Source organism: Nicotiana attenuata, unplaced genomic scaffold (assembly GCF_001879085.1).
Source record: "Nicotiana attenuata strain UT unplaced genomic scaffold, NIATTr2, whole genome shotgun sequence".
In the NCBI taxonomy this organism is placed as follows: domain Eukaryota; kingdom Viridiplantae; phylum Streptophyta; class Magnoliopsida; order Solanales; family Solanaceae; genus Nicotiana; species Nicotiana attenuata.
In genome coordinates this window covers 165,096-183,901 of record NW_017671780.1, presented here as the reverse complement: position 1 = coordinate 183,901, position 18,806 = coordinate 165,096, and the positions used below count along the sequence as shown (strand labels likewise).

General features: G+C 38.3%; 1 protein-coding gene and 1 long non-coding RNA gene across 2 annotated transcripts; one reads left to right on the top strand and one right to left on the bottom strand.

Moving 5' to 3' along the window:
- Window positions 1-350: 350 nt before the first annotated feature.
- Window positions 351-14,094, bottom strand: LOC109210181. The gene is made up of 3 exons (XM_019373557.1): window positions 13,645-14,094; window positions 2,369-2,422; window positions 351-619 (listed from the first exon to the last, which is right to left on the bottom strand). Exons 1-3 carry the CDS (start codon window positions 14,016-14,018, stop codon window positions 550-552), a joined length of 498 nt encoding a protein of 165 aa, XP_019229102.1. The 5' UTR covers window positions 14,019-14,094; the 3' UTR covers window positions 351-549.
- LOC109210182 lies at window positions 13,893-15,658 on the top strand. The gene is made up of 3 exons (XR_002065507.1): window positions 13,893-13,978; window positions 14,769-14,928; window positions 15,587-15,658. It is a non-coding gene; the product is annotated as an uncharacterized LOC109210182 (long non-coding RNA).
- Window positions 15,659-18,806: the final 3,148 nt, after the last annotated feature.

The window sequence follows — 18,806 nt, the reverse complement described above, 5'->3', positions numbered from 1 at the left end:
AAAATCTATCTTAAATAATATTTCGAGAATAATAGATATTTACACGAAGCGTACATTAATCTAACGTTGTAAAAAGATCAAGAGCAAATTTGCTGGATGTAGTACACTTAAACTTGGAGAGACCAAAATTAAAGGGCTATTATAACAAAATTTTGAAGACTGGAACACATAAACACATCTTAATCTTTTCTATTTTCTTTTGTCCTTTTCCTTCTCTATGGATGAAGGTCTGTAATAGCGAGGGAGGAAAAGGTAAAAGATGGGAGATTATGTGATATGATTATAAATTGAAGTATACTTAAATGTAGTTCAACATTGAGCAACCTTTAATATAAATTAATCCCATTATTCCCATATACAGGTTCTTCACTCTTCAGAAAGGTATTTTATCAGTGATATACTGGAATAAGGCAAACGGAGCTTTGACTAGATCAAGTGCCACTGTATTTGCTATTTCAGCTTTTGATAGAGATGGGATAGGCACTGCGTGGCCTAGACAAATCTCATATTGTAATGACTACTAAGTCTTTATGTTATGAATAAATGTCTTTATTTACCAAAAAAAAAAAAAACCAAGATATTTACGAAGACGCAGCAGGGGATGCATGTCAACATTAACCTGCACCATCCACATGACGAAAATATATCAATAAGCTACAAAAGAAGCTTATACATTTAATTAACATAAAAAATGCTTTCTTCCAACAACTTTGTTTGACATATCTAGCACAATAAGCTACTTAGGAATTAGTCAGACTAATAAACACTCTTAAAGTGATTAGCAGTTTAGAAGTACTTTTCATATAGGTGTATAAATCTTCACCTCTAAAACATACAAATAGTAGGCCAGGGACATATATAGTACAATAAACTAGTTTGTTTACGTAGCTTATAGCTCATTCACGATAAACATAGACCAGTAACCTGTCCAAATAAAAATGTTATGATAATGAACATGAGGTTATAGGTCCGATTAATACTCGTGACTCGCGTCCATTGGGATTTTGCTCTCGGAAGATACAGGATAGCTGTTAATAAGGAACTTTTTCAAAATATGTTTCATAAGAAAAACAAAAATAAATACATAAAATTGTTCTATTATTGTATACGATTGAAACCGGGTTCGTCCATTATGTGACCAGCCGAGGCTGAAACGTGACAGGTCAGAGCTCGAGCCCGGATTATATCGAACCAAGGTACGAAGTGAAATTGTTGAGCTCGTGACTCCAGGAATGAACAAGATCGTGGGTACTTGTTGAGCCAAATAACGGAAGGCCAAAATATCCGGGATCGGTTTGAGATCACGGCGGAAATCTCGGCACATATCAAGGAAAGGCCGATTAATTAGCAAATCATGATATTGGTTACCTTTTATAGAATTGTATCAAGAGTTGGACTCCCCTACTATATAAAGAGAGGTTTGATCATCTATAAAATACACTGTAATACGCACGAAAAAGCAATACACTGTTATTTCTAGTTCATATCATCTAGTAATTCTGTTCTAACATCTGTTGAGGCATTTATTGTATCACGACCGAAACCGATGGGCCACAACGGGCACCCGGTGCCTTACCCAATCGAGTACCAACGTAACATATTTTTTTCTTCTTATCATACCATCATGGGTAAATGGGCGAGAAGGGGCGTCATTAGATAACCAGAATAAAACAAAAGGGAATACTCGACATATAACGACCCAACATGTAATACAAACACATACATATGACATACAGGACTATAAGACCAAAATGATCACTAGTACACTGAACATAGGCCGAAAAGGCCATACTAATACGAATAAATTACCGAGTATGTAAGGCATGAAAGTAGCATATAAAAGACATGAAAGAAACATGAAGTAAGGAACTCAACCTGTAAGTCTAAATAGCTCTGTGAATCATGGCATTTATAATGTCATGCATATGCGTATAAATATCATATCATGCATAGCTATATGCGTACATAACATCATCAAGCCTCTGAGGGCATCACATCATATCATCTCGGCCTCTGTAGGCGAAATCATCAACGTATACCAGCTGATCAGGTGGTGGTGCGTATATAACGCCATAACCTTTCCCCATACACCATATACATATACTATATGCATATATAACGCCTTTAGATCATGGGTCAATATACATGTATAAATGAATGCAATGCATAATGAAGTAAGTCAATAAGATCTCTCAAAATATCATGAGACCCATGAATAGACAATATGGTAGTAGGACATATGGGAAGTCAAGAACATAGGCAACCCTAGTACTTCTAATAATAGAATCATTTATGAAAGTTGCGTGCTTGCTCGTTTCGTGGTGTCATATGGATCACGCCAAAAGGAAGAAGGATAGCCGTAACATACCTCAAGTCGTCAATGCCACTCAACAACAAGCTTATGACAACTAGCGCGCCAACCCTATAACAAAGAAATACATGTAGAACTTAGATGGCGCTAGTATATCACGTATCTCAAACGATAATTCGATTCTAAAATAAAACGAGCAGCATTTCCCCTGATTTTATTGCTCCCTCAAGCCTACTATTGGTAAGATACAACCACAATATAATCAGCAACTCAAAACTAACCTCATTACAATTCGGGACCTTCAATACAACAAAAACCACAAATATATCATACCACACCCAATCAACAAGTTATCAATTAGCCTGAAACTAAAACGACGAGCGACCAACCTACTACCCCACCACATTTGGCGTTTCTCCATGCCCTTTTGTCCTTCCAAACTCTATAAATCAGCAGCACAATAGGCCAAAACAAGTGGACTACAAAATAGTCCACTAAAAGTGGAATAAATCGAACTCACGGCTTTCAATCACCGTCCCGTGAGTTTTAACTATTAGGAAACCAATTTATCAACCTTCCCTGATATTTAAACACTTAAATACATAAATAATATGTTTTCTTAACTATGATGTACCTTCCAAAACTCAAACTAGAAAGAAAAAGAGAGGCGGTATAATGATACTTACGTCGTAGGGATCACTCTAATATTATCGCTTCTCGATTTCGTACCCGGGATGTTAATCTTCTTTGAAACCCTATTAGAGAGATCAAGGATGGATTTTATGGGTGTTCTCTGGTCGTTTTCTATGTAAAATGAAGAGAGAGAGAGAGAGAGAGAGAGAGAGAGAGAGAGAGAGAGAGACGACTTAAGACCTATATATCAACTTTTGAAAAGTCAAAGAGGTGCTAGCTTGGTACCCTAGCATTGGCCCTTCTTCCGATGCTTATATCATTTTATCTGGATGTTGTATGAATGAACAGTTAAGAGTGTTGGAAACTACATTCCAAGACCTTCAATTTAGTATATAAATATGTCTATAAAATACCTCATATAACACACAAAATGTATTGCTCAAAAAGCTTCAATGCCACACCTACTTGGAACCTATGATGTCTGCGCAGTCTCGCGAAACTGCAACTATCTCTCTACTTCTAGGTCGTATCAAAAAAAGGTTTAATGTGTAAGAAACTAGACTCATATATCTTCAATTTGATATGTGTATCATCCCGTAATTCCAAGTATTTTTGGAGAAAAGCTCCACTACATTTGACCTAATGTTTAGCACATTTATGAATGTAACTTGTGATGACGTTTGCCAACTTTTGTTCGACAACTCGCTTGACTTCAAAACGTAACACACGACTATCATAAGCCTTAAATAACTCATAACATAACCTACTTATCATGTTAAGAACCCTAGTCTCGTCCCAAAGTGCATGTTATAACATTCCAAACTTATCGACTTTCGATGAAACTTATTTTTCGTTTAGCTACTAAGCTTTCCAACCCTCTTGGTACTTGTTATTCATGATCTTAAAGATTTGTAAACTCCAAAGTAACATGATTAGCTTACTTTATGTACTTTCAAAGATGATCTTGTTTCTGAGCTTACATTAATTGACTTACAAATACTCTCACATACGAAGATATGGAATGTAACATCTTGGCTCGAGGGTGATCAAACTCAAAGGCTAAGGCTGTTCAATTTGTATGGTTTGCATTTATCTTCTTATCACTAATTTCAATATTAATCTGCTTACTAAATTTGTATCAAGTTATATCAATTGTTATCCGGTTATGAGGGTCAACAGTTTGGCGCCCACCGTGGGGCTAAGCATAATAGTGGTTACTTGGTACAAACTTTCATAACACATACACTTGTTCCGTGGAGTATCTTTGATTCCAGGACCAAAATGTCGAACTCCAGTCAGTATACCTACACGCTAACAACGATTTCGGCCACCACGACAAAAATGATAACATAGCACCAGGGAACGATGTACCCCCGGTCAATCTCGATGGAGTCCCTACTGTAGATCTAATCGATGTTAACTCACATGTAGACATAAACACAAATTTGGCCGCTGATCCCGAGGGCAGTGTTTTTAGGGATGTTCGATCAGCCGCTCAAAGCACACAATAGCGGCAAAGATGGCAGAATCAACCTGCGGGTGATATTCGAAATGTTGTAGGCTCAATAAGCAGCGATAGCCCAGCTCTAGAACCAGAATCGCCCGCCGAGTAGGATTGAGCCCGAGCTGTTCCAAGAAGTTGTTCACAGAGTTGAATCGGTCTCAAGGGGCTCGAACGATAAAGAATCAGGGACCAATCCTATAATCATGAAGAAGCTCGAGGAACTGACAAAACGAATTGAGTCAGGGGAAAAGAAGATTGAGGCAACTGATAAGAAGATGGAAACTTATAATTCCAGGGTCGATCAAATCCCGGAAGCACCGCCGACATTGAAGGGCCTAGATTCCAAAAAGCTCATGCAAAAACCTTTTCCCCCAAGCGCAGCTCCAAAGCCGATCCCCAAGAAATTCCGCATGCCCGAGATTTCTAAGTACAATGGAACGACCTATTCGAACGAGCATGTCACCTCTTACACATGTGCAATCAAAGGGAATGATCTAGAGGATGACGACATCGAATCTGTCTTGCTAAAGAAATTCGGAGAGACCCTGTCAAAGGGAGCTATGATATGATACCACAATTTACCACCTAATTCTATTGACTCATTATTTATGCTTGCAGATTCTTTCATAAAGGCACACGCTGGGGCCATCAAGGTTGAGACCAGGAAGTCGGACCATTTCAAGGTAAGGCAGAAGGACAACGAAATGCTCAGAAAATTCATGTCTCGATTCTAAATAAAATGGATGGACCTGCCACTGGTCGATAATGATTGGGTTGTTCAAGCTTTCACCCAAGGACTCAATGTTCGGATCTCGGTGGCTGCGCAAGAGTTGAAGCAGAATCTGATAGAATACCTGGCTATTACTTGGGTCGATATGCATAATCGATAACAATCAAAGAATAGGGTCGAAGATGATCAACTTGGGGCTCCTTCCGGGTCCATTTATACTATCAGACCCGTTGATAGAATCAAGAGGGATATTGACCGAGAATCGAGGTTAAACAGAGATCGATACCAGCCATATAATAGAGACCGCAGGAGCAACGGATCTGGGCAAAATTCTGTATAAAATGAAAGGAGAAGTGAACGAGGCCAGAGCTCTCGAGGGCTCACGTGAAATAATGGCTTCGACATGCCTATCGGACCTAAAGAAGCACCACACGATTATCAGAATACAACTTTAATGTTGATGCAGTTTCTATCGTATCGGCTATCGGACGCATCAAAGATACCAAATGGCCTCGACCTTTACAAACCGATCCAGCCCAAAGAGATCCCAACCAAATGTGAAAATATCATGGCACTCATGGCCACAAAACGGAGGATTGTCGATAATTGAGAGAAGAAGTAGCCCGATTATTCAGTAACGGGCACCTTCGGGAATTTCTGAGCGACCGAGCCAAGAGTTATTTTAGAAACATGGATTCCAATAAACATAACGGGCAAGAAGAACCTCAACACGTCATTTCTATGATCATCGGAGGGGTCAATGTTCCTCAAGGTCCAATTTAAAGCGCACCAAAGTATCAATCACGAGGGAGAAAAGGACTCGAGATTACATACTAGAAGGAACTTTATCTTTCAACGTCTAGGATGCAGAAGCAATCATGCAGACCCATAATGATGCACTGGTAATATATGTACTCGTGAATAAAACTCGAGCTAAACGTGTGTTAATTGATCCAGGTAGCTCGGCCAACATCATTCGATTAAGGGTCATAGAGCAACTCGGCCTACAGGACCAAATCGTGCCTGCAACCCGAGTGCTAAACGGATTCAACATGGCTTGAGAAACTACTAAGTGAGAAATAATGCTACCGGTAAACGCGGCCGGAACCACCTAGGAGACCAAGTTTTATGTGATCGAAGAGGACATGAGGTACAACGCCGTGTTCGGGAGACCACAGATTCACAACATGAGGGTTGTGCCCTCGACCCGTCACCGGGTATTAAAATTCCCAACACCAGAGGGGATTAAAAAGATCTATTGGGAGCAACCTGTCACAAAGGAGATGTTTTTCATCGATGAAGTAATTCCGATATCAACACTCTCATCGACAAAGGAGCCAGGATCAAAAGCAAAACCGGAAGCCAAATAGCAATCACCGATGCTAGTCTCGACCCAACCGGACAAGCAGGGGACTGACAAAGATGATGATTACGGGGTTCCTTGATCCTTTATAGTTCTCTATGGTTCCAACTCTACCAAATCAATGGTTGAAGATCTGGAGCAGGTCATACTGATCGAACATCTGCCCGATCAAAAGGTATACCTGGGCACAGAGTTAACTCCCCAGCTCAGGAAAAAACTCATTCAATTTCTTATAGCTAACATGGATTGTTTTGCTTGGTCCCATCTTGATATGACAAGTATCCCACCGGATATCACCACTCACAAACTGAGTCTGGACCCGAAATTCCATCCGGTCAAGCAGAAAAGGAGACCCCAGTCTGAGATCAAGCATGCTTTCATCAAGGTTGAGGTAACTAAACTCCTTAAAATAGGGTCCATCCGGGAGGTCAAATACCCAAAATGGTTAGCAAACGTAGTAGTAGTCCCTAAAAAAGGGAACAAACTGGGAATGTGTGTGGACGATAAGGATTTAAATAAGGCATGCCCCAAGGACTCTTTCCGTTTGCCTATTATTGACCGCATGATCGATGCCACGGCCGACCACGAGATCCTCTATTTTCTTGATGCCTACTCCGGGTACAACCAAATACGAATAAACCTAGATGATCAAGAAAAGACCTCCTTCATCACTATGTATGGCACATACTACTATAACGTAATGCCATTTGGATTAAAAAATACCGGTGCCACTTACCAACGCCTAGTAAACTGAATGTTCGAAGAACAAATAGGGAAATCCATGAAAGTTTACACTGACGATATGTTAGCTAAGTCCCTGCGAGCAGAGGACCATTTAAAGCATTTGCAAGAAACCTTCAGTATATTGAAGAAGTACAACATGAAGCTGAATACAGAAAAATGCGTGTTCGTAGTCGGATCAGGTAAATTTCTCGGGTTCATATCTAACCGAGGAATCGAGATCAACCTCGACAAGATTAAAGCTATCGATGATATCATGATAGTGGACAATGTGAAGGTCATACAAAGGCTAATCAGGCGCATTACCGCCCTGGGGAGATTCATCTCGAGGTCCTCCTATAAGAGCCATCAATTTTCTCATTACTGAAGAAGAAAAACAACTTCACATGGACCCCGTAGTGCCAACGGGCCTTGGAAGAACTTAAGGATACTAATCGAACCCGCCACTGCTTCACACACCGAGGGCGAACGAAAAAATATACTTGTACCTAGCAGTATCGAGAATAGCGGTAAGTGGAGTCTTAGTTCGGGAAGAACAAGGTACACAATTACCAATTTATTATGTTAGTCGGACCTTAGGTGAGGCCAAAACTAGGTATCCTCACCTAGAAAAATTGGCGCTCTCTTTACTAAGCGCCTCTAGGAAATTGAAACCATATTTTCAGTGCCCTCCTATATGTGTTATAACAACTTACCCATTACGAAATATAATGAATAACCCAAACTCTCAGGACGATTGGTCAAATGGGCAGTAGAAATCAGCGGGTACGATATTGAATATTGACCCTGGACAGTCGTTAAGTCTCAAATTTTGGTAGATTTCGTGGCCGACTTTACGTCGGCCTTAATACCCGAAGTCGAGAGAGAGTTGTTGGTAAACTTGGGGATGGTACTGAAGCCACCCATGGGCAATATAGTTAGACAATCCATTAGAACTGTGAAATTGACTAACAACGAGGCTGAATATTAGCCATGATAATATGTCTCGATATGGCCAAAAGCTTGAGGGTGGAGGTGATCGAAGCTAAGTGTGACTCCCTCCTTGTGGTGAACCAAGTTAATGGAACGTTCGAAGTCAGAGAAGAACGAATGCAAAGGTACCTAGATAAGTTAAAGGTAACATTACATCGGTTCAAAGAGTGGACTTTGTAGCATGTACCTCGAGATCAAAATAACGAGGCCGATGCACTTGCAAAATTAGGCTCGTCGGTCGAGGACGATGAGCTCAACTTGGGGGCAGTCGTACAACTCATGAGATCGATAGTGGAAGAAGGTCACACCGAAATAAAATCCACAAGCTAAACTTGGGATAGGAGAAATAACTACGTAGAATATTTGAAGACCGAGAAACTTCCCTCAGATCCACAAGAATCGAGGGCCCTGCGCACAAAGGCCGCCCCTATTCAGCTTGTCTGAGGACGGAACCTTGTTAAGAAGAATGTTCGATGGCCCGCTAGCAATATGTCTGGTACCGGGAGATACCGAGTGTGTTCTGAGGAAAGTTCACGAGGGCACCTGCAGAAATCATTCAGGCGCCGAATCATTAGTTTGAAAGGTGATCAGAGCCAGCCATTACTGGATCGATATGGAAAAAGATGTGAAGGAGTTTGTACAAAAATATGACAAATGCCAAAGATATGCTCTTTTGATTCACCAACCTGGGGAACTGCTGCATTCGGTCTTGTCACCATGGCCATTCATGAAGTGGGGAATGAATATCGTCGTCCCTCTTCCATGAGCACCGGGTAACGCTGAATTTATCTTATACTGACTATTTTTCTAAGTGGGTTGAAGCACAGGAGTACAAGAAGGTCAGGGAGAAGGAAGTCATCGACTTTATTTGGGACCATATCATATGCAGGTTCAGAATGCCATCCAAAATTGTATGTGACAACGGGAAACAATTTATCGGCAGCAAGGTGACCAAGTTTCTCGAAGATCATAATATTAAAAGAATCTTATAGACACGTTATCACCCTAGTAGGAACGGATAAGCCAAATCGGCCAACAAAAACATAATCCAAAACCTTAAGAAAAGGTTACGGTGCCAAAGGAAAATGGAAGGAGATCTTGCCCGAAGTCCTTTAGGTATATCGCACGACCTCGAAGTCCAGTACCGAGGCTACTCCGTTCTTATTGGTTTATAGCATCGAAGCTCTAAATACCAATCGAAGTCGGGGAGACAAGTATCAGATTCCAATGTGCAACAAAGGAATCAAATGACGAGGTAATGAATACGAGCCTAGAGCTATTGGGTGAAAGGAGTGAACCGCCTTTGTTCGCTTGGTTGCTCAAAAGCAACAGAACGAGAGGTATTATAATCGAAGGGCCAACCATTGATACTTCAATATTGGGGACTTAGTACTAAGGAAGGTCACACTAAACACCCAGAACACGAACAAAGCGAAGTTGGGTCCGACCTGGGAAGAAACGTACCAAATTCTCGAGGTCGCCGAGAAATGATCCTATAAGCTCGGAACGATGAACGGGGAACATCTATCGAGCTTGGAATGTAACTCACCTAAAACAATATTACTGCTAGGTAAACCCCATTCATTTTCTCTTACTTGTATTTCAGACTAACGCTTGCAGGTGATCGACAAGAAGCAGCACAAAGTCTTTAGGTCTGAAAGCACGTGTTGCATTCTTTTTCCCTTGAATCCGTTTTGTCCCAAATGGGTTTTCCAGCAAGGTTTTTAACGAGGCAACAATGGATCGTACTAACTTAGAATCAAGGACCAATCACGAATCACTTTCAAAGCTGGCATTAACAGTATCTGAGTTTCCTCTACAATCAACCTCGAATACTGGGGGGCATCACCCTCGGATACTGACGTTAGCAAGGAAAGAAACTTTGTAGCTGAAGGGTATCGATCGGTAGGATGCATTGTAAGGGCCAAAGGGGCAAATGAACTTTGCCCACATAGGCTGATCGAACCCTAAGACAAAGCATGTATATATATGTTACTATTTTACACAAGAATAAAGAGAAGTCTCTTTAGCCATTGTGTCCGAATTGTCATCACTATATTCAAGTACTCGATTTACCTGCTCGACCCACTCGACATGCTCCTTCCGAGCCGCTTCCAGCCTGAAGTTTCTCATTGAGAAGCTTGTAGGTATCGCTCTTCTCAGTAAGCTCCCGAACCTCGACCTCGTGTTGGGTTAACTCCTCCCAATATCGGAGGAAAGTTTCATTATGAAGTACCGAGGCCTACAAGCATAAAGAAGAGTGTTACGATCGTTTGCAACTTAAAATCTAAGGTACATAGTAAAGAAGCACTCGAGGTTACCTGATTCAGTGTCTGTTGAGCTTGATTGAACAGGCATGGCGCTTCTACTGCATCCATCTTAGCCTGGTCCTCTTCGGTCACCAAGCACTGAAGATCGCTAGCAACCCCCATGGGGGCGGAGAGAACCTGGGCGTCCTCCGAGGTAGAGATAATTATTGACCGCTTTCGGTCAGAATTAGCACTCAAAGCCGGGAACCGATCCACAACTTCAGACTCGAAGAAGATCCGCTGGCATCAGAAGATGGTGTTTTCTTTGGCGCCGGTAAGTCACCAACCCGGTGATGTCCTCTGAAGCGGTAGATTCTAAACCTTCGAAGAAATTATTGATATATGGCACCCCTTGAGGCCCCTCGTGTGGACGCTCTTTTAGCATACCGGCCTCGTTGATCATGGAATCGGAGAACAGAGGAGACCCGGTGAGGTCAATTGCCCTAAGAATATCTTTCGGGGTACTTTCCTCTGCTTGAGAAGCATCAGCCCCAATCTCCCTCTCGACCATCCTAGCTTGGGGTGAAGTAGCCTCTCCCCGTTCCGATTTAGAGATCCCGGTCAAGGCCTTCTCAGCAGCCTCCCTGTCTTGAGTCAAAGTAGTGTGGATTCGCACCCGAGCCACTAGCTCAGAATTGTCTTCTTCTTCTTCGAACTCATCCCTCAGTCAGTGGATTGAGTCCGATGAGAGGACGCCGATACTTTCCTTAGGTTTACACGCCTGCCTCTTTTCGGTTTCTACTTCTCCGAATTCGAGGAACACCGAGCACCTTTTCTCTTCTTCTCTTTATCCTGCTTCAGAGCAGAAGATTGGGGGAGGAAGATTTTATTTGCGGATGTGGGCCTCATCACAACATCCTTACCGAGGACTACAAAGAAAAAGAGATAAGTATGTTTGGAAAGATAGCCAAGTGATGTCAGTTCTTGGAAAGAATTTTACCGTGAGAACGGGTTCCCACCGGCCCTTTGAAAGTTCGCGCCATGCGCGCTCGGAGTAGGGCTTCTGTGACATGATGCCCTCGACCCACTCCTTGAGTCGAGGAACTGCATCCGGCATCCGAGCGATAGATGCAGCACGAGATATCGATTAGGTGAGAGGAAAGAGAAAGGTAATGGGAAAAATCTTAAAAGTAAAGTCATACTTACGTTTCATGTTCCATTTCTCGCGGAATAACATTTCCTCTGTCGGGATTAGATCCGAGTTCTTCACTCGAACGAACCGACCCAACAATCCTCGGTCTCAGTCTTCATCTATGCTCGATAATTGGGCCTTAGTAGCTCGACGGGCAAGCTTTATCAATCCCCCTCGGTAAAGGCGGGGACTGTACAGACGCATAAGATGGTCGACGGTGAAGGGGTAGTTGTCGAGCTTTCTCACAAAGAAACGAAGCAGAATAACAATCTTTCAAAATGAAGGATGAATCTACCCAAGCGTCACCTCATACCCTTTAGAAAAGTCTATGATAACTGGGTCTAGAGGGCCCAACGTGAAGGGATAAGTGTAAATACTTAGAAAACCCTCCACGTGGGTGGTAATCGATTCCTCGGGCGCAAGCACCAACACGTGCTTACTGGCCCAATTGCAGTCTTCCTTGACCTTGGAGAGGAGATTGTTGGTGATCGAACATATGTATCTCAAGAGTGGCTCCCACCGACCCGGTACGGAAGAGGTTTTCTCGACTTTGAAATCAGCACCGGTTGGGCAACTCAAAGGAACGAACGTAGTTAAAGCAGGCTCCGGTACCTTCTCTTCGACAACAGTAGACGGATCCTTTTCTTCTTCAGCCGGTCTCGAGGAAGAAGGAGTTTCCTTTTGAGGAACAGATTTAGAAGTTTTTGCCACTGCTTCTGAGTAAGCGTGAAGAGATGGTACTGATGAAATAAAGGGCATAATTGGCGGATACTTTATGAAAATTTCCAAAAGACTACAAAGGAAGAAGTTTCAAAACTTGAACCAGAAAACCAGAGGAAGAAGGTGATAAATTTTTTCTTAAAAACACAAGAACAAACATTTGAATGTAAAGGTTCTAAAGAATGGAAGGATGAAGTATTTACAGTTTTCAAATGACGGCTCAAAACCCGTAGTGGCCGACCAACAACTGACATACATTTAATGCCTTGGAGACTGGACCGACGGGACGTTTCAGTTACCTTTTGTCTCTTACGTCATGGTTTATCGAAACAAGGCTCAGAAGTTTATATCGTTTCTCATCATTTTCTCTCCAGATAACGAGGGAACTATCTGTATACGGTCGATACTGGCTTCGTCCATTGTGTGACCAGCTGAGGCTGAAACGTGATAGGTCAGAGCTCGAGCCCGGGTCATATCGAACCAAGGCACAAAGTTAAATCGTTGAGCTCGTGACTCCAGGACCGAACAAGATTGAGGGTACTTTGTCGAGCCAAATAACATAGGCCGAAATATCCGGGATCGGTTGGAGATCACGACGGAAATCTCGGCACGTATCAAAGAGAGGTCGATTAATTAGCAAATCATGAGACTGGTTACCTTTTATAGAATTGTATCAAGAGTAGGACTCCCCTACTATATAAAGGGAGGTTTGATCATCTGTAAATACATTGTAATACGTAGCAAAAAGCAATAGACTGTTATTTCTAGTTCACATCATCTTGTTATTCTTGTCTAACATCAGTTGAAGCATTTCTTGGCTCGAGGGTGATCAAACTCAAAGGCTAAGGCTGTTCAATTTGTGTTGTTTGCATTTATTTTCTTATCACTAATTTTAATATTAATCTCTTTTCTTAATTTGTATCAAGTTATATCACGTGTCCTTAAAACCGCGTATAAATTCAATTGTTATCCGATTATGAGGGTAAACAATTATCTTTGCTATAGCTAGGCATTTCTTAGAGCAGTTTAACTATTATGTCACCCAAAAGATAACTAGCTAGGTACATGTCACGGGATTAAAAATTTTAAAAATAAGGAACAATATATAAAATACGTTGATAAATATATAGTGTTAATATTTGTATGTAAGTTGATTTTGTAACAAAAAAAATAAGAGTAAAGATAAAATTATTATAAAAAGAAATAAGAGGAATGATAGGAGGACAAACCCGAGAATCCAGATAACGCCTCCAACAAAAGCGAGGACAAGAGATATAAGGGCAAATAGAAGTCCCAACAGAAATGCTATTGGCCGGCATTTGAATTTTTCTTCACTTTGCTTCTTCTGCGGATCTAGCCATTCTGCACTTTCTTTTGTATCTTCACCGGCTTTCTCTTCATTTTTCTTGTCCTCAGTTGGATTTTCTTCTTTAACTTGTTCTGCAGCTATATTTGCATCACTTTCGATTGTTACAGTCTTTGGTGCAGTGATGATCCCTTGATCATTTTCCTTTGCTGTTTCTTCTGACTTTGTTGCTTTTTGTTCGTGATCTCCTTCAATGGGTAACTGTGACTTTGTTGATTTCTCCTCGTTGATATCCATTGCTATGAGCTCAGCGTAGTAGAGAAAGAAACCTTGTAGTAAATTGAATTTTTTGTTTATCCCCTTGCATCTAGAAAATAATACAAATGTCAAGGTCAATACGCTTAATATATTTTTACTAAAATTAAGAATCTATTTCAAATGGACTATTTGGTGTGTCCAACTAGTTCAGAACAAAAAAAACTACTTCAGGAATGAATAACTTATACTGCGTAACAGCTGACTTTTAAAAAAATGCTAAATCAGTGACCTGGCTCGTTCCCTTGGTTTTCTTCCTAAATGAAACAAATATATAAAGTCCATCAAGACCGAAGAAGAATTTAACGAAAGAAAAAGAAACAGCTTACTAGTATAATCTTTTCTTTATTTCTTTCTATTTTTCAATTTTGGCATATATATATATATATATATATATATATATATATATATATATATATTAAAAGCACGAAGCCCTTATCGAAATATCGTTCGCCTTTTTTACCCTTATTAAGTGTATTTTACACTGGATATAATTGTAATTGTATCTAATAATATTTTTGGGTTTATGTTATCAACGGTGTCGTCGGTTTACGATTCTTTTATTATCAATCTTAATTGCTCTATAAAAGGAATCTAATCAGGACATTACTACAAAGTTTCAAGAGCTTGAGTTTTACCGCAAGATAACTTTAGTAATATTTTCAACTATTATGGGTGTGTTGCAGTAAAAGATCAACAATTGCTAATTCTTCAAGTTGATTTCTCGAGCAGATTTGAGCATGAGAAATCATACTCTCCAGCTTTGGCTATTGTTCAGAAAGGGGATTATGGCTTGAAGGACAAGGATCTTTCATCTTTACATACAGAGAATGCAAATATGGTTATCCGGTTGAATGACTAGATTATGACTATCGTTATGACATTTAATTTGGTAAGTACTTTTTTAGAAGCTCCATTGATAATTCTTTTAGCTATTCTTGAAATTTGGTTAATTAGGTAATTATTTTTACAATATTTTTTCGACAAGTAGTATCGATTATAGGTTACAAATAGTAGTTATTTGAAATCTATTTGTTGAAATTCGTTATTGTCAACAAAACTTATATATAACGTTTTGCTTTTATATTCACAATTTTACATCAAGATTATACTTCTATGAGTCCTATGGGGTTATACTGGGTATGTTGTTGTTGTTGTTGTATTATACTCCTATGTGTGTGTGCTTTTTTTTTCTTTTATTGTTTCAGTTTAACCAATAATCACTGACGATGTAAAGAATTTTACACTATTAGGTAATCTTTAACGCTTTACTTTCAAGATCACAAATCAGACTTTTAATGGAGTTTACTTGTTGTATTATACTTCTATGTGTGTGCTTTTTTTCCTTTTATTATTTCAGTTTAACTAATAATCACTAACGATGTAAAGAATTTTACACTATTATATCATCTTTAACGCTTTACTTTCAAGATCACAAATCAGACTTTTAATGGAGGTTACTTATAGGATAATGCAACAAAAAAAAGGTAATTATAATGCAAATGTTTGATAATATTTCGAGCTAACAGACACATGGATGATTTTGGCAGGAATGTGACGAAATAAGATGCATACACAAGGTGATATACGAAAATTGTATGAGTAATAAATAATGATATAATACATGATGGATCAACTTCATTGCTTCTGATCCGAGTAATTTTGTTGGGTTTAACATTCATCATTTCTGATCTAACAATGTAGTTTAAAAAAACTTATATTTATTGATATAGGGTACACGCGCAACGCGCGTACCCTAAGACTAGTTATTATAAAAGTGGGAAGCCTTTAACTAAAAAGTTGAATTACTTAAATACCCTTCTTTTATGCCCTTCTTTTAAATACCTTATTTATACCAAAACTTTTAAATAAATACCAAATTTATTTGAAGGGATGTGATGCTTCACATTAGTAAAAGTGGTGGCTCTTCACAATCTTTAAATCTAAACGCAAATATTTTTGGCGGGTATATCAATTGAAATTATAAAATAAGAAATAAACATAAAGCCTAACTTTTAGAAAGGCAACTCAGATTAAAAAAGAAAAAAAATTCATGGTTCTATTTCACATCTAATTGAGATACGACACCTTCTTATCAAATAAGTTTCTATGAACTTTTTCAACCCTTTATTATCCCTTGAATATTGGCTTATGATTTGTGTGATAAATGCAATTATCATATAAGGACCCTTGGTTCAATCGGACCGGTTAACCTGTAACTTCAACATGTCAATGCCACACATTTCATCGGTAGAGTAGTTTTTTTTCTATGTCAGGTAAACTCATTCTAATGTGATTAATTCTTTAATCTATGTGAATTTTTATCTATTTAATTAATAATCATGTTACCTTTTGAATGATTTCTTGGCATTTTTTTTTGTTTTTAGGTTCTTATTTTAACCAAACATTTTTTATTTTGATTTATCTGCAAAGTTCTTAAATAATGTTACACTGACGCAGTAACTCCCATGGTACATTGTGAACTCTAATATGATTATTCAATATATCTTTATTTGTTTCTCATTCAATTGATGATCATGTTACTTCTGAAATCTCTTAGCATTCCTTGTTTAATTTTATTTATTTAAAATCAAACAATTTTGATTTTAATTTCTTTTATAAAGTTTTTGAAAAAAAGAAAAATGTAACACTAACAGGGTAATTTAGGTTTTACCAAAGCTTGGTCCATCCAGAACTAATTGATCCACTATGAAAGAAGGTAATAGAATGATGCTATTTGATAATGAGACCATCGTGGATTCTATGACGAACCTTTAAAGAACTACCGCAAATAAGTAATAGCGGATTCTAAATCTTCCAGACATCATGTGCAGTCTCTTGATGGCTATACCAATCTTAATTTGAAGTGAATGGATCAGTTCGGTGCTCTGTGTTAAGTTAGAAAGTCATAAATTATTCTTCCTCCTGGATCTCTTATAATTTATTTAACAATTCCCTATCCTCCATGTTTTTTAAAAGTCTTCTTTCTACGAATGATATGGTGGAAAACTTTAAGTTGTGATCTAAAAGTTGTAGTTCTACAGATAGACTTGGGAGTAATTTTACCGTTTGGAGTTAAAAGTAGTATTTAGAGATAGACTTCGAATAATTTTAACACTAGAGGGATGTTGTCCATGGTACAGAAATTGTGATTCCTACTTAGAGTTAAGATTTGCATTTTTGGTAAGTCTACATGTCTGTTAAATGATTTAAACATCTAATTAGGTTTAATACTGGCTGATTATTATATTTTAACTAGTATCTATGAACGTACGTTGCACGTTAATAATGGCATATGATGGTTTAAAAATTTATTTATATGAAGGAACAATAAAATTTAATTAATGAGATAAATTTTATGTATAATAATACAACAATCATCTAAATGCTGAAAATATTATTACATTAGCATAATACATGAATTTAAAATAAAAGGACATTTTCAAAACTTACACAAATGATCAATTTTGTCATGTTAGTTAGATAATTATGTATTATAGTTTAAAAGTATTTAATGTGATGGTATCTTAACGAACACTTCTTTGTGGACAATATTTTTTTGTGTATGTCTCCTCCTAGTGCTTTGGTTGCTCTGCCTTAACCAAAACTCTTGTTGTCGATCTTGATATCCCTATTGAAAGGGCAACAAACAGTTATTCGTGCAAGAAAATATATTGCATTAAATATAATCCAATATCTAGGATGTTTGTCTTTGTCCTTTATTTATTATATTTGCAAAACATAAACATACTAAAATTTTTATTTTCACACAAATTTAAACGAATATTCCTTAGTTCCGAAAGACGAAAGTTGAATTCTTGGATAAGAATATACTTAGAAGCATATTGACCAGTATCATAATTTTTGCATGTATGACGTTATTGTCAAAACTTCTATATACCATATGTATCTATTACATAAGCTATTCGGTGAATGTAAGTTCTTTTCAATAGCATGACAAGCATATTTTTCTTTAAAATCAACTTATATACAATGGAAGATCAATTAACTTAGTCTATTTTTTATATACGGTGACACTAACATAAGTAAGAAATAATAAACTTGACATGCATGGTAGAAGACCATTTGGTATTAAAATATTTAAGTATTCTTCCTGGTAGTAATTATTGGTATCATTTTCTACTGAGTTAAAAACAGAAAAGCATTTTGTTTTTACTATAAAATTTTGCAATCAACATTTTATTTAGTTGATCAACATATTCATTTCTGCTAGCTAAGATATCTTTTTAGTTATATCATGTGATTTGCGCAAATTGCGTTTTAATCTAATGATAGAATTATTTCTCTAATTAAATGTACTATTATTACCTTTGGGATTGATAACCAAGTGTTCGGGAAAAACCAAATAATCTTTTATTGGATGCTCTTCTTTGTTTCCGACATGAATCAAGAAGACACTGAATACTAGATTTATTCTTATTTTATGTTTCTTGTTAGTTGAATTTTTTATTTGAGGCCAGAAGTATAACTTTGGCAAGCTAGCTTTTACAGTCTCTGCTTTTGTCGATTATGGAACTACTGGTAGTACTTGACATAAATTACCTCCAAAATTATTAATTTCCACAAAACAGTTCATTAATATCCAATATATCTCTAGAACTCCGGGCAATTATTCCGGTCGTTTGACATTTAGCCATATCCCATATTATCAATTTTGCTTTCCTTATAGATTTAGCACCATTGCCTGCTTTGATATATTTGTGATGGTTATTTAAGTTGTTTGAGAAGGTATATCAAATCTAAAGTGGG